Raw genomic sequence first — 17316 nt, forward strand, 5'->3', positions numbered from 1 at the left:
GAGTATAAGTTTGAAGAAGGTATTCTTGGGATAATAAATACTCTATAAATAGAAGAATATAACATTTGTAGACTATATAATACCCGGTACTCCTCTACTTCTCTCCATAAAATCCTCTAACTTTAAGAATTCCTACCTTTTCTCTCCGTGCCATAACTGTGCCAAAGGCACTACTAGCTAGGAATGTGTTGTGTATGAACCAGGTTGAATGCCCCACCACCTCTATCTATCCTCCTCCCCCTTCCTCCTTAATCCAAGCCCTTCTCCCCTCTCTGGCTGCAACCACTTGAGCTATTTTAACGTACTACCAAAGTACGAGGATAAGCCAGAAGAGGAGGGAAGCAGAGCTCTCCATCTCTTTGGCAGCAAATATGTTGGCAATTTAGTGGGCGTGTCCCGGCCCTAGTTGCAACTAACGCCACAGAAAAGAACTTTTGACGCCAGCACAAAATGCTTGCAGCGAAATGTTGCAAGACATTCTGCTCCTCAACAGCACAAGTAGAAGGAGGAGGAGGAGGTGGAGCTGATGATGCTGGATGCTGGAGGATCGCAGAAAAATATCTCGAGTTCATTGCTTGTAAAATTGACTTTGGCCAAAAGGAGCAGGAATGGCAACAGCAATGAGGCAGAGAGGCAGACAGCCAGCCAGAAAAGAGCTAAGCCTGCAAGTCAAATTCAAACAAGCCGCAGATAGTTCGATACAATTTTCTGAGCCATTAGTTAAGGCCTTTTGGTTGCTTTCTTCCATCTAGTCAGTGGGGAAATGCTCTATAAAAAGTCAAGGAACTTATCTATTTAAATTTAATAATTTTTTATATTATTTTATATATATAAATAGCTATTCCTTGAAGATCTTGTCTTCTCTAGTATCCTAGTTTTTCAGCCTCATTGTCCACAGACACCAAATGTCCTTCAGTCTGCCAGCAGTAATTTCTTTTTATTTTTTTTTGGCCTACAAGCCAGCAGTCTTTGCCATGCGGCTGGCTAAATTAAAGTAGCAAAAAAAAAAAATACAAATAAAATAAATATAAAAAAAAAATAAAGAAAAACTCGTTTCCCAGATACGGCGCACGTGCAGCATCGCAGCAACATGCCAGTGCCAGTTGCAACTGGCAACAAAAAAATCTCCAATTGCAATTTTGGCAGAAAGGAGAGTGCAGACTGTAGACTGTAGACTGTAGAATTCAGAGACCAGCTGGGAGAGAGAGGGTGTTTGAAGGAAAAAAGATTTCACATTTTCTTGCTCGTTGGTGGCATAATTCGCGCGCCAGGCGACGCCCCAAAGCAACAGAGAGGGGGGTTACCATACAGATAGAAAAATAATATTAAAATAAAAGATATAAATATGTATAGTAGTTAGTTAATAGCTCTGCTTAGACCCTCCCTGATTTTCTTTCAGTGTCTTAACTCCACATATTCCCCCTTTTTTTTGTCCATCGATTTACGAGCTGTGAGATTTCAAACTCTGCAATTGGCAGTATTTTTTTGTTAACGCTTTTTGCCACTTTCTGGCCAACACTCTGATGGCCAGCTGATAGCCATGTCTCTCTGGCCATATGTTTATTACAAAAAAAAAACCTAGAAAAAAATGCCAACATTAAGTACCTGGAAAATGTTCCCTAATTACAAGTGCCAATCCATCCACCCACTTGACCCAAAAATATATATTCTCTTTTATGCTCCATGCTCCACATTGAAGTGAAACAAATCCATCCATTAGAGATGCAATTTGTGGATGGTCTCGTCCCGGTCTCATCCATCTACATGGCTAACTGAACCGTAAATAAAGGGCCAACAGACCACAGAGAGCTCTGGGCTGGACCTGGACTTCAGCGATTGATTCAAGTCCAGAGCTGAGTGGGCTGAGCTGGGTCAGAACGAGGACCAGAACGAGCCACAGCACGTTCTCGGTTCTCAAATATGGCTGCGGTCAGTTTTTCCACCAACTTTTTCCTCCATTGGCCTGGCCAAGAGATCGCAGCTGCAATGGCAACCGGCAACGGCAACGGCAACTGCAACTCTCTGGCTGCATAAATTTTCGCATTCAAAGTTGCTTTTTCCATTTGTGGGCACCCTTTTTGCCTCCATTTACCGTTAAGTTGCAGCCACTAAAGCCCCCAGTAAGATGAAAAAATTTAAATTCCCCCCCAAAAGAACATGGCTTGCAAACAAAAAAAAAATAATAATGAAGAAAAATCTTAAAATCAATGACAATATGCCCACCCAGCTGTTCTCTTTCAAATTTTCACACTTGGCCGGGCAGCTGGCTTTTATCAGTCATTGGTTTTATTTTATTTTGTTTTTTAGGATTGGGTTTACGCCTGGAAAGCCTAAAAAATTGATATCTATTTTTTTTGGAATTTATTATTTTTTCACACCTGAGCCTGCAGTTGCAATTCTCTCTGCTGCTGTTACTGTTGCACTTTTTGTTTAGACATTAAAGCGGAATAAAGTGAATTTTCAGCCAACACATGTTCAGAGTTCTGAAAAATCAGAAAACTAATAGAAACTATAAACTAGTACACTTGAAAAAAAATAAGAGAATAACTTGTACTAAACATTAATCATTAAGTTCTAAGGACAAACCCTATATCAAGTATAGTACCAGGTATCATATAGTGTTCTAGACACTCTTCTGGATTGTAGAAACATAAGCTTTCAAAAGACAAAAAACTATTAAACTTGAAACCTATATTGTAGAAGCTAGTTCTGAAATAAAATATTTAGAAAGTAACTTTTATTAAACTTTAATCTTGAAGTTCAAAGTACAGACCCTATAGCTTCTTGGTTAACCTTTATACGAGGTAGACTTCTGATAAGGTATATATAGTAGAGAATATATTATAGAGACCTTGAAGTAAAATATGTCCTAGTACAAAGTAAAAAGTAAAGTACCAGGTATCACATACCATTCTAGACCCCATCATATCCCTCCCTTCTTGCTTCTCTCACACTTTACCATCTTAATCACTCTAAAAATATAAAAATCTATAAATTACTTATAACTCTTAATAATTTAATACCAAAGGTCTCCCTGCCTTGGTCTTGAAATGATATTTTCCAATCTGGTTATTATCATTTGATGCCAAGTCCGAAGGGCTCAGCCCCCAAGCTGTCAGCTGAGGTTGATTTGAGTTGCCTGCCAGGCAGCCACTCAGCTAATGGTGGCTATATCTCGTATCTGGTATGTTTGCTCTGCTGGCTGTCTCTTTCCAACGGCCTGCAGTCATCTCTATCCATCTGTCGCTATGTGCACCTTTGGTGCGCTTTCTTTCCTGACCGATGCCAGTCTATCTGGGTCACAATAAGCTGGCATCAGTCACCAGAGCCAGAGCCCCCAGTACACGGCGTGTTGAAGTGCACTGAGACGGAAGTTTGTTTGCCAACTTGTTTGCAGTTAGCCGTTGTCCGCTGTCCGCTGTCCGTTGTCCGTTGTCCGCTGTCCGCTGTCCGTTGTCCATTTGGTGTTGCATTGATTGGGCAAATGGCTGCCAGCATCTAAAGCCTTAGAGCCATTTTTTGGGGCTAGGAAAAGAGGGTCAATGTAATTTGGATGAGAGTTTTGTATGCAAATCGGAAAGGGAAGGGTACTAGCTACATAAATGAATCAATTTTTGTAACTATTTGGCTTCTACATAGCTCTGCCCTGAATTCTTTGGACTAGCTACCTTTGAAATGAAAAATTCCTTATCCTCTTAACTAAATAAATCGAATTTTCTGAGGTTTGTCATGCCGGTAGATAGAGCCACCCCCAAAAAATGTCCATTGCATTCCATGAGGATTTCTCCATTTGCCCAGTGAATTGTATAATTTTCATTTGCTTTTCCGAGGGTTGCTATCCGGCAGAGCCCCAAGGAAATGAGTTGGGTTGGGTTTTTCCTCCCAAAAATAAGAGGAAACTAAGGGGAAGGCCAGGCCCTCCACTAAATGCTTCTTACACAGCCGACCATAATTAATTTAATGGCCAAAATTACTCTGCTTATGCATGACTGTGAACGGTAAAGGTATAGTATTTTTTTTTTTTGCTTCAAGAAAGGTTTCTAGAAAGAAAAAAAAATAAGAAGGCAGAAACACCACTCACTGACATAAATAAGCCAAGAAAGAAAGTGGCCAGAACAAATGAGGGAATTGCTTTGGCTCCCAACCGGTGGATCGGCTGGATCGGATCTTGGATCGGACTCGGATCGGATCCATTGATCCGCCTCGATCGGCCAAGCGGCCAAGTACGGTTAACCATGAGGCACGTTTGGCATCGAATCGATTAGCAATTCGAGTGTTCAGCAAATGGTCAGTGAAAGAATCGGCCTCGTTGGACACGTTGAGCATGATGTCTCGCCGGGATCATTACCATCATTATCGTCATTATAGTGGGGGCCTCGTTTCTTTCTAAAGTACTATTGGGTTGTCGGTTGTGTGTCGTGTGTGTTGCTCTCAGTTCTGTTGCACGTTGTCGGCTGTGTCTCGTGTCTCGTTTAGTGGCGTACTTTATTGTTCTACATTGTCCAATGGAATGACTTTGACATAGAAATGTTCTCCAGTCCAGGCTCGTGCCTAGTGTGTTGTTCCTTTCACTAGACAGTGGTCAGTAGTTGATCCTTTTTTTCTTAAAGCGAGAGGCTATTGAGGGAAGACCTCTTTCCAGTCTTTGTCTTGGCATCAAGAATCCTTGTACTTCGTCCTGTTCCTCCTGCCTTTGGGGAGAAACTCCCTCCTTAGTCCATGATGAATATGAAAACTCTGAAAGCATTTCAACCGTTCCTTAACCCCGACAAGAAATACCTCTTCCCTTGGAAATTTGTCGCATGTTTCCCAGACAGGGGGATACAACAGAAAAAAAAAAAAAAGAAAAACCTAGAAGGAGGAAAGGGTCTGCAGTCTCCGGCGGAGACTCTTCTAAGGCAGAACAGTCATAATCGCCAGACACGATACACACACACACACAGTATGTCCCCCCTATACACGAAATGGTTGCATGTTCCATTTGGTTGTGTTTTTCCATTTAATGTCTACTGTTGTTGTTGCTTGTTTGTTTGTTTGTTTGTTTGTCAGTTGGTGTGTGTATCTGGGGTCTTGTGTCTAAATAAATATTGATTTTCCCTTCTGGTGCAGTCTGCGTTTTTAAAATTTGTTTAGGCCAACTGCATTAGGCTGGGAGAGTAGAGTAGAGTGGAGTGTCTTGGATTGAGTTCCAGGATTCCTGTTAACCATATCCTTGCTGCCAGGGGAGAGGCCACTGTTGTTGCCTGAGTGAAAAATATCTTGGCAACATGGTGCCTGTCATGCTGAGGCTCAGAGTCTCATAGTCTCTTAGTCTCGCTTTTTCGGACGGACTGCCGCATTCCGTGCAACATTGTCAACGGTTAATCTCTGAAAGGTCTCCTTTCTCTTCCTCTCTAGTGGCATGCCACCTCCTCCCTTCTGTGGCATTTTGTAGATAGCAGCTTTATTGCAAATGCCTGTCACCTGCATTCACAAGTTTTATGTTGCCTCGCCGGCAAGCTTCTCTTCTACATCGCTTTTTTCCACTTTATTTTTTATTTTTTTTTTTCATTTTCTGTGTGGCATCATCATGAGCTCTTGTCCATATCCTTTAGCATGCTGCTGCTGCTGCTACTGCTGCCACTACATTTCTGCAATTCCTCTTATATTTTTTAGTTCACCTTTCGACGCTGGCTGTCAATGTCCTTTTGTCCCTAGATAGCATTTCTATTCCCGCCCAGAGGTCTCTCTCTTCCCCACTGTTTGTCGAAATGCAGCTGAGTGTGAAAAATATGAATGGCTCTATGCCACGCCCCTCCGCTGCACACCGCTCCTCCGCCCACTTTGGTGGCAGTGGCAAATAAATTTCATGTCGGCGAATGCAAGTTCAATGCACTTGACTCTGATAAATGTTGGCTGCAAATGGGTTGGGTCTTCGAGCCGTAATGGAAGACTTCCCCATCAACACTTTCTTCAGGGTTTCAAGGATGTAGTCTAGAGGGTACTGTAGGTGGGCCTGACAAGACAAACATCTCTCGGACAGACACCCAAAAGGAGGCAACCAGCAGTTTCTTGCCCACGAAAACCCAACCAAACGAAACTAGTTTTGAAACTCAGTCCAAGTTCCTGGAGGGGAGCAGGACGATGGTAGGCCCAAAGGTTCCAGGCGGCAATGGGCTGGCCGGGATGGCTGTTTCTGTTGCTGAATGGCTTTGACTTTGAAGCCGCTCCAGAGGCTGCAGGCGGATGGTACGTCATTGACCTCCTGCCGCGACAAAGAGTAGCGATTCTAGAGTACAGTCGAAGTAGCATTTCATTTGGAATTTCATTTTTTAAAAAACTAATAAGAGCAGAAGCAGCAGCAGCACTGGCCTGAGTGATTAATTGAACTGCGCCTCAAAATGCAATCGACTTGAAATTAATTACCGCAATCCGATGCCAATGCACGCATAAATTAATAAAGCTCTCAGGTTATTGGGTGGGAGTTTCAGGGAGTTTCAGGCTTTCGGAGGTGAACTGGAAGGGCAAACCCCAAAACCCTATACCTTCCCAAGTTCAGAGTCGCAAAATGACCAAACAATTCGAATGAAAAGAATGTGAATTTTGAACAGAAACTTCTGGCTGGAAGCAGAAAACCAGTTTGCTTTAGAACGCAGGCTTTGTCAAGAGGCACTGGGAGATATTTTATTTAAAAACAAGAAAGGAAAGCTAACTTCGGGCGGAGCCGAAGTTGATATACCCTTGCAGTTCAGTCGCAGTCCGCTAGGTGGCGCCACGCATCTTATATTATTAAATATATAGCGGATCGTATATAGTTGGCCGATCCTTATGAAATTTGGCAAATCGAATTATTTTGCCAAAAGAGGAATCCTTTAAAACTCCCATCCTCCTAACTTGAAAACCAACGAAGTTATAGCATTTCCGATCAATCAGTTATACGGCAGCTATAGGATATAGTCGGCCGATCCTTATGAAATTCGACAAATCAGATTGTTTTTCCCAAAATAGAATCTGTACCAAATCCCATCTTTCTAACTTAAAAAACAACAAAGTTATGCCAATTTCGATCGTTCTATGACAGCTATAGGATATAGTCGGCCGATCCTTATGAAATTTTGTACAGAAGATACTTTGGTTAAATATAACATGTGTGTGTTAACATAAAAGTCCCAACCCTCTAACTTAAAAAACACCAAAGTTATGGCATTTCCGATCAATCAGTTATATGGCAGCTATAGGATATAGTCGACCGATCCCGGCCGTTCCGACTTATATACTGCCTGCAACAGAAAGAAGGGTGTGTGCAAAGTTTCAACTCGATAGCTCTAAAACTGAGAGACTAGTTTGCGTAGAAACAGACAGACGGACAGACGGACCGACGGACAGACGGACAGACGGACATGCTCATATCGACTCAGGAGGTGATCCTGATCAAGAATATATATACTTTATAGGGTCGGAGATGTCTCCTTCACTGCGTTGCACACTTTTGACCAAAATTATAATACCCTCTGCAAGGGTATAAATATATAATAAGAAAGGTATAGTTTTTAGGGAGAAGAGAGCATTAGTTTAAGCTTTAAGATCAAGTCTAGTTAAGAAGAAATACATTAATCTGAAAAAACCTTCTTAAAAACCCCCTTAAAACTTCTCTCTGTGTAAGGTTCAAGTTTACAAAGGCCAGGCCGCATTGTTCGAGGCTCCAAACAGCGATTCAAAGTGGGATCTGCGGTTAACCACTGGCATCTTGCCCAGCGACTGCTCCTCCTGCTCGCTCCCTTTCGGCAAACGAGCTAAATTTATAAGATGATGTGACCAAGTCCGCGTCCGCTGTTTCTTCTCTCCGGCTTGGCAGATTACATAAATTGATGCTGAAGCCTCATGGGCTGCAACCTGAGAAGTCCTGAACTGAATCTTCCAGAACAAAGAGCAGCCAACAAGCCAAAGAACTCTGAAGAAGATGATACTGTGGGACATGAATACTTTTTAGCGAATTACTCACAACTAACTATGACGCAGGCCAAGTGCTCCAGAAAGCCTGTTTGGCAAACAAATGGATCTTTTGTTTATTAACGCCACATGTGCGTAAATATTGGCTTAAAAAGTAAACCAGAGCCAAGGTGGAAGTCGAAGTTTTCGATCCATTACCCTCTTTCCATATTTGTTCAGTATTTTTTTAATTATTCTAATCCACTTTTATTTTGCCATGACACTATTTGATTTGGCCCATTGTGCCTGGCTATTAGGCTATTCCCTTTTGTGGCATTTCCGTTATCACTTGGCCGCTTTGTCAAGCCATTTGGGCCGAGATCTTCGGGTCATCCGATATCTTGGCAGGCCACAGTGGCTCTCAAACTGCGACTATCCAAAAGGCCAAACCAAAAAGCAAACAGAATTGTTGCAAAAATAAATACATAAAAAATAAACTGCTGACGCTAATGAGACCATAAATGTAAAGAGCTGACAAAGCCACCAAAAAAAGTCAAAAAACCAAAACAAATTCCAGCCACAAAGTTGGCTAAAAACTGCACTTGAAGAAAAAAATATAACTTGGTAATAAAAATATCAAATCTATTGGTTAATAAAAAATATTAATAAACCATCAATCGTGAAATGCTTGTTTTTTCCGTGTTAGTTGCAAGTTGCAACTCTAATTGCCGCAATAGAACGAGATTATGGCCAGAAATAACAGCAACAACAGATGGCCGGCGACCCACTTCCATGCACGGAGGCTGTCCAGTCCGACTGTTTACTTTAAGCTGGCACTGTTTATGCCTCACCTGCCTGTATAGCTCCCTCACACTCCTTAGTTGCTTTTTGCTTTCAATCAAAACTAGTAAACAATTGCAACAGTCTTGGCAACAAGTACTCGGACAGCAGCTACAACTACAACTGCCGCTTGACAATTTATCAATGATGTCTTTTGTTGTGTCGCCTTGGGGTCTTTTCTTGTTTCTTATTGGAACAGGAAGTAGCTCATTTGCTGGCTGCAAGTGCACATAGCACATCGCATCGCATTGACATTTACTTCTCTGCTGATTCACTCGCTGGTGAGCTTGACACTCACTCTGGCTGGCGGCTGGGTTACTGTCCAACTGTGCCACAAAGTCAATTTCATGCAGATTGCCAATTGCCTCTAAATTGAATTGAATTATTCCAGCTGAGCTTTGGCTCTGGCTCTGGCTCTGGCTCTTTGCGAAATGGAATCAAATCCAATGTTTGATGTTTTGTTTACATGGCTTTTGCTGGCTCAATAAATTAAGTTAAAGTATGCATTTTAATTAAAGAAAGGGTATAGAGAGACTAGTCAAGTAACTGAACATATATTCGAATAATTTTGAAAACTATTCATAAAATATTAATACCTGCTACTTACTTACTTAGTAGCTCATAATTTCATCATAATATTTAGCTCAGTTTTGGTTGAAAATATTAATACCCACTACTAAGTATTCTATAAATTTTTTAATTCTTTGTTGTTCCCCATTTTTCAGTCAAAAAAATCTACAAAAATAGTAAATTCAAAGCTTCTGAATGAATTTATTCATTTAGTTTCGAACCCCAGTTACGAGGCTCCTGAACTACCCGCACCACATGGCTCTCAAACCGTGTAATATTGTAAATTTTTATGCAAATTGCAATTTGTTGCTTTGTACCCTTGGGGAGACCCATTGGGTCTGCTGGTTATGTTAGTTGCCTGCAGTTGCAGTTGCAGTTGCAATTCCTCCATGATTTATGGCCCCTGTCTGCCCCTTCATTCGGTGGCTGCCACAAAAATACTACCTATACTTGTATACACAACCAAATATGTCGAATACACATTCCGCTTGCTCCACTTTGTTGCAGCCGAACACAATTTATGGCTGCTACCACAAACAAAAAAAAAACAAACCCAACACAGCCCGAAATGAGCAAAACAGTTGGAAAAGTGCTTTAAAGCCAAAAAGTGTGCGCAGTAGCAGCCGCAGCAGCAGCAGCAGCTCACAGAAGTTCTAAATTACTTTTCCAAACATCCAGCATCCATCCATGCCCCTGCTACTGCCACTTCCCTGTTCCTGTCCTTATCCCTGGATTTTCTTTATGAGCCGTCTTACGGATTGGAAAATCGAAATCAAAACTCATAAAAATGCAATTTGCGCAAGCAAGTTGACTTTTTGGGGCAACCCTCGAAGAAATCAAAGTAGGAAGGGGCGAATCCTTTGGGTTTTGGAACTCCAGACTGCCCGCTACCCTTACGAAGGGTGTAGTTTGTTTTTGGGAGTAAGTCTATGGAGTCTGGGTCTCTCCAAGCTATGCTATTTAATAACCTCTTTTCTAGGGTATTCCTTATTCGAATGGCAGGACTTTTATCCTGTTCCTGTTGGGGTCTAGGCCAGCGACGTGTCTGCAATTTGCATGTGCATGACTGAGACGGTAACTGAGACCCCAGAATCCTGGGGGATGTTGGCTAGCTGGGAGTACTAGGAGGGTTGGAAAGGGACCAAATGGAGGCCCAAAGGGCAGAGAACCAGGAGGGTGGCGCCATAAAATCCATTTGGCGCACAACCGTTAACGTGTTTTGTTGTTTTGTTAAGGAGTTGTGGAATTTGTAGAGATGTGGATGAGCAGGCGGGGCAGTAACTGCTACTCGGGGGCGTGTTAGTTTTGTGCGCCTGAAATTTATGTGGCCTAGGGTGGGGGCACGGTTGTGCTTCATCAGGAAAGGCTACGCTAGTTGGCTGCCAGTTGCCAGGCCTGCATATGAAACGGATATGCCATCTCTCAACTATATAAACAGAGTTTCAAAGACGTGACTCGAAAGTAGAGTATAGATGCAGTTGGAATAGAGACTACCTTTGTGGAATAACCTTTCTGCATAATATTGCAGTTCTAGAAAATAAACCCAAGAAACCCCCAACCTTCAGAAATAATAAAAACACAATCCCTTAATCAGGAAATGATTAATTTTATTTTGTTCATGAGATCTTATCATAACCATATCTAGTCCTAGAGTCTAGTCCTTTGGAAATCCTGTCAAAATTCCAAAAGAAAAATGGAATTAATCACAGAGCTTGTACTTCTTCCTGGCCTTGGCCTGTTCCAGGCCAACTTCCAGCATCTCGTTCTGCAAGTTGATGTGCCGGAGCTCAGCCAACTGCTTCTCCATCTCCACCTTATGTAGCTCCATGTCGCATTCGTGCTTCTCGGCAGCCCGCTCGTTCTTCTTCTTGTAGTAGTCCTGCTGCTGTTTGAAGAGTGCGATCTTCTCCTCCTCGGCACGCCTCTTGCGGGAGACGCACTTGGTGGCATTCCATCCATGGAAGCTTAGGTCCTGTTGGGGCACCATCTTTTTTTAGAAAGAATTTCTTCTACAAATATTAAAGTGGAAAATTTAGAAGGCAATTTTTTTATTGACAAATTTTTACTTTACTTTTTTAAAATGCTTTTTGAAACGAATTTTAGATTCTTAGTTGTTACTCCTAACAAGGTTCGAAGTGGAATGAGAATTATTTGCTAGAATCTTGGCTTCTCAAATGAAACTTTCGAGAAATTATAATCCATGGCATCCTAGATCAAAAGTAATTTATGATTCGGTTCTAGACTGGCCTACTTTTTGAGAAGAAACTGTCAGGGACTTGATAGTATTCCCTCACCAGGAATACTCTCTTTGTTTTTCTTAAAAGTTATAGAAAGTCTCTTGTTTCTCTTCTTCAATAATAATCAATAATAACTCATTATAACCCTGAAACTCCAAGTAATGTAATTAATGTCTAATTTTTGGACAAAACCCTAACAACCCTAGAGAAAATCTAGTCCCCCTTGACACCCATCGTCCATTTGTGCCACACATCTGGCTTAGACCTGAGGAAAATTGTTCACTTAAATGGCGACACTTGCCACATTATGTGGCAGCATGGAACTGCTTTTGGCGGCACTTAAGGGCGTGTGGAATAGACCAAATAGAACACGAAGCATACACACATGTGTGGCACACACGCACTTTGCATAATTAATGCAACGGCAATGTCAAACCCGTTATACACTCGAGATCCAGGAGTCTGTGTGGCGGCTGCAACAACGACCAACTTTTCCGGGGTGGCAACTTTTTTTTGGGGGGGCGTGGCACGTAGCACGGAGTAAATTATTCTTTTTTTTTTTTGCATTTTGCATTTTGTGTTTAATTAAAACAAGAAATTGCCACTTAAAGGCAGTTGTAAATTATGAAAGGCTTCGTATTCCTGCCGGCATTTGGAGGCCAGGTGGAGCCTCATTAGCAAGGACATTGTGAAAGATACGAGGTGTATTTAGTAGACATACTAGGCAGGAAGTACAGGCATAGCCTGTAGTCCGGAAGTCCTTTGTGCGACTCCCTCAACTTGAGCACGTCAATGAAACACCTGAATCACCACGTCACACGTCTAACCAGGATGTCCTTTCTTCTTATTTTTTGCAGGAGCTGAAGGAGAGCTTCAACTATGGACTCTTCGCACCACCCTCCAACGGCAAGGCGGGCAAGTTCCTGGACGAAGAACGGCGCCTGGGCGACTATCCCTTCAATGGACCCGTTGGCTACTTGGAGGTGAGAAAGGACTCTCCTTTCCTTACGAATTCCTCTAACTTTTTTCTACTTTTTTTCACCAAAATTCAGCTCAAGTACAAACGTCGTGTTTACAAGATGCTAACCCTGGACGAACGCCAACTGAAGGCCCTACACACGCGGGCCAATCTCCGGCGCTTCCTGGAGTGCATCAATGGCGGCCACGTGGAGAAGATAGCCAAGATGTGTGCCAAGGGCCTGGATCCCAACTTCCATTGTTCGGAGAGCGGGGAGACACCCTTGTCGGTGGCCACCGGTGCCAAGAAGCCCAACAAGCTGCTCATTGCTCTGGTTAATGGTGGCGCCTTGCTGGATTACAGGACCAAGGATGGCACCACGGCCTTGCACCGAGCTGTGGAACACGATTCCCTAGAGGCGGTTAGGTAGGGCTCTAAGAAGGACTTCCAACCACAAACAAAAGGCTAATGTTTCTTCTGACTTCCAGTACCCTCTTGGAACTCGGAGCCTCGCCAAACTACCGCGACGGGCGTGGCATTACGCCCCTGTACATCTCTATTACCCGGAAGTGCGAGGCCAAGATCACGGAGAGCCTGCTGCACGATCATGCCACACTGGGCATCCAGGACAGCCAGGGCTGGAACGAGGTGCATCAGGTAGGTCGGTGGCGGTCCTTGAGGTGGTCCTCCTGTATGCCTCCCGTAACAGAAACTGCTTTGTCCCCGAGCCAGTTCCCTCCTCCTCCTCCTCCCCCCTGGTGAAATGGTGAAAGCCAATTAATGATTCAATTCTCTATTTCTCTCTCTCTTTCTCGTTTCTTACTTAAACTTAAACATCTAACTCTTAAAACAAAAAATCCAAAAATACACAAAACAAATACGCTTGCTAATAATATGTAACCCGCGGGTTGGCATCTTGCAACTGCATCCTTTGGCTCTACGCTCTCCACCACCCGAAACCGAAACTGAAACCGAAACCACCATCCGATTGTGTAGGCCTGTCGGCATGGCCTGGTCCAGCACCTGGAACACCTGCTGTTCTACGGTGCTGACATGGATGGCCGCAATGCGTCCGGCAATAGTCCGCTGCATGTGTGCGCTGTTAACAACCAAGAGGCTTGTGCTAGAATGCTTCTATTTCGGGGCGCCCAGCGAGGTGCCCAGAACTTTGCCAATCAAACTCCCTACCAGGTAAAGCTAATGCCCAGATCTCTATAGATGCTAGATATTATGGATTATGGGAGAAGAATATGGAGTAGACAGTATAATAACAAATATAATCTCAAGTACCATATTCTCTTCCATTTTAATATCTAGTTTCTAATAATTAATATCTTTAGTATCTTTATTAGTTTTGTTATTTCTAAGTTGGTACTTTTGTGCTGCTGTAGTTACGCTTGTAGTTGAGACTAGTTCTTAAGTTAGTTTTGAGTTCTAATGATGACTCTATCGGTTCTGGTCCTTTTATTAAATACTATTATTCCATCTAGGTGGCTGTCATCGCCGGCAACTTGGAGCTAGCCGAGATAATTGAGAACTACAAGTCGGAGGATATTGGTGAGTGTTTCTCCCGATCTTACAAATCGCTCCATCATTTCATTCAAAACTAAAACATTCGACTCGTAATCCCAACAGAATCAACAAAATCATTCATTCAACCTGAAAAAAAAGCCCATTCATTCAAAGGGGAATTCGAATCCTCGTTTATATTTGAGTTTGTTTATTGCTCCTTAGTTATAAATTCGTTTTCTCTACTCAGTCTATTTAATATTATGTATTACTCATATTGGACACACACTCATCTCCAAAATAGTTTCCTTTTCCGAATTAGTCCTTAGTTCGAATCAGTTTTTACCCCAAAAAGCGACTCTCCAGTACTCTACTCGGTTCTCTATCCATATTTTTGGACACACACCGCCATAAATCATTCAATCAATCACTCAATCAATCATTCATCCATCTCAATCTCGATCATCTAGGTCTCTGTCTCTCCCTATTATCAAATGTATATTAGTCGTATATATCTCTTAATATTCTTTATAAATAAATGTAATCCGTAAGATGCAACCTATAATTTATCCAAAAATCAAAACACACCTTTTCGTATTTCGTATTTTGCATTTGCTTGTTTTTGAGATATTTTTGAGATATATTATTATATAATCGTAACAAAAATAGTTTTGTTTGAAATGCCACACATCTCAGACTCGTTGGCTGTTCTTGTTCCATGTTTCGTTAAATGTTTACTGTTCTCTCTCATATACATCCGTGCATATATCACATATATATCTCACATATCCTAGCCACTTTGTTTTTGTACGCTGCCAGGACATTGGTAGAGTGTCCTGTGGCTCTATTTTTGCTTTTTTGTCTTAGTCGCGTATCCCTCGCTAGCGCTGAACAGTAAGTAAGTGTGTGTGTAAGTCTCTGGAATCCCAACGAATTGGCCCTAGGGTCCTAGAACATGTACTAATTAGTCATACTAGTGTGTATTTTAATCGAAAATGGATTAATTTGAATAGATTGAGTAGAAAACGGACAAGGGAGAAGTTTCTTCGAAAACTGACAAACTCGGGAATGGGCAAAGAAAATGGATATTAATTTCAAGAATATTTTCGAGAAATTTAAAGAGTTTTTAGTAAATTTTGTAATGAAAGTATTTAAAGAAGTGTAATTGAACTATTTTGATATATGATATTGGAGATTATAAATGGAATTGTTACTGAAAAAACTTAAAAATAAGGAATATATTTGATTGATGAAGTAATTTGTGAAAAATATTCTTAAAAGTATTTGGTTTATTTTTCTAATTTATGTTTTGAGTCTTGGCCTAAAATTCTGTCTAAAAATAAAGTCTAAGAGAGAAAAGAAAAATACCTTACATTTTCTTTAGTTTTCACTTAATTTAATTGATTTATATGTAATCTAACCTATCGATTGGAATATTGTTCCCAAAAATACCCAAAGTCATTGAAAATATTTCTTAAAAAATATTCTTGAAATTAGAATGAGTGGTTTTATGAACTTCCTTACAAATCTCATAAAGTTAACCACTAACTAAGATGGGATGATAACACACATTTTAACCATTAACCCTCGCACACCCCTCCCCCCAAAACTCACACACACATTCTAAGCAACTCGTATCCTTGATCACCACGCAGTTCCCTTCCGCGGGCCGCCGCGCTACAATCCGAAACGCCGATCGGGCATCGGGTGGCTGAGCGCCAACGGAGCCGCCGGCGCCGCTCTGCTGGCAGCGGCTGGCGGTGGTTTTGGTGGTGCAATGATTGCCGGCTCCACCAACGGTGGCATCAATGGCAACGGGGCTGCCGGTGTCGGTCTGATGCTCAGCCATCAGAACCACCAACAGCATCACCTCCATCAGCAGCAGCAGCAACAGCATCTTCTGCACCACCAGCACCACCACCAGCAGCAGCAACAGCAGCAGCATCTGCCCCACCTACATGCGTTGCAGCTGCACGGCCCCCCGTCGCCCTGCCCCTCGGAGCACATGCTGGGCGCCTACAGCTCCGCCAGCTCCAGCCTCTCCGAGGGCTCCTCGGGCCACCGATCCCACGAGGACGACATCAGCATTGTGACAGGTGAGGAAATGCCTTTCCCTATGATTTCTCATTCATTCAGTTTTATTTGGGGGCTGACATCTAGTCTTGTAAGATATAAACTATACGCCTAAGTATTCCAAATTGGAAAGGATAAGTATACTTTCTTGGATCTATTTTATTAATATTTAAAGAGCATGATATGTAAGTAGTTTTATTCGAATTTTAATTGTTATTTTATTTTTTAAAAAAGCATGAGTTTTCATTTAAGAAAACTGCACAGAGTTCAGAATCATTGGATTGTAAGATATATTCCTATAACTTTTATATTAAAAGAAGTTTTTTAAAAGCTGTTTTTTAAAAAATTAAGTAAATTCTTCTAGTCTATATTCTTCAAAGTTAAGATTTGTTAATAATTATCCTAAAGATGAAAAAAATCTTAAGACTATCCTATCCTATCTCCTCCTCATACTTCACTGTGCCAGTAACCCTGCATCCAGGCTACTCCTTTGTCTCTGCATGTGTGCATGTCCTTGTTTGGTCCTCTGCCTCCTGTCTACTCTTAATAAGACTTCACTCAAAGCCAATCCCCACTCACGCTCTTGAATTCCTCCTCCTCGTCCGAACAGACAAATCTCTGGGCGACACCAGCGACATCATCAGCGATTCGTCCGGCGTGGGAACCAATTCGGACTCGGCCGCCTGTTCCATCGGCCATCCCAGCACCACGGTGGTGTGCATGGAGCCATATGCCGGCAACACGGTGGGACACATTCGCCTCCAGCCGGGCGATGTCATCGAGGTGGTGGGCAGCACCGACTGCGGCCTGCTGGAGGGCTATGTCCGCGGCACCAACCAGTCCGGCTTCTTTCCGGCCGACTGCGTCCAGGAGGTGAGTCTGCGCCAGAAGCACATCACCAATGTGATGACCGCCAGCACGGGCATGGCGCCCCAGCAGCTGCAACAGCAGCAGCAACAACAGCAACAGGCGCCCAGTGCCTCCTCCTACCAGGGTTCGCCCCAGCTGAGTCTCGGCGGGCATTCGGGCAGTTCCAGTACCCTGCTCCAGCAGCCACATCACTCACCATCGCTATCTGTGGCCAGCAACGGGTCCTGCCACCAGCAGGAGACCAATGGCGGGGCAGGGGGAGCTGGCAGCAACCACAACCACAGCAACAACAACCACTCGGTGGGACAATACAGCAGTGCCACAGCTCCGCGCATTAAAAAGAGGTGAGTC

At 42.7% G+C, this 17316-nt stretch overlaps 1 protein-coding gene across 6 annotated transcripts in view; it reads left to right on the forward strand.

The window, feature by feature from the left end:
* LOC6495752 (polyhomeotic-proximal chromatin protein) overlaps positions 1–17316 on the forward strand; it is a 59609-nt gene that overhangs the window by 36548 nt on the left and 5745 nt on the right. For 3 of the 6 annotated variants that reach the window (XM_044715265.1, XM_032451219.2, XM_044715264.1), the window contains 7 exons: positions 12413–12538; positions 12608–12939; positions 13002–13170; positions 13510–13704; positions 14004–14070; positions 15678–16118; positions 16706–17309. In XM_044715265.1, coding sequence (XP_044571200.1) covers positions 12413–12538; positions 12608–12939; positions 13002–13170; positions 13510–13704; positions 14004–14070; positions 15678–16118; positions 16706–17309 — 1934 coding nt within the window. The remainder of the gene's footprint in view (positions 1–12412; positions 12539–12607; positions 12940–13001; positions 13171–13509; positions 13705–14003; positions 14071–15677; positions 16119–16705; positions 17310–17316) is intronic. The other 3 variants (XM_032451220.2, XM_032451222.2, XM_032451223.2) reach the window with 3 other exon arrangements.

The sequence above is a fragment of the Drosophila ananassae genome, chromosome 3L, assembly GCF_017639315.1.
Source record: "Drosophila ananassae strain 14024-0371.13 chromosome 3L, ASM1763931v2, whole genome shotgun sequence".
NCBI lineage: Eukaryota > Metazoa > Arthropoda > Insecta > Diptera > Drosophilidae > Drosophila > Drosophila ananassae.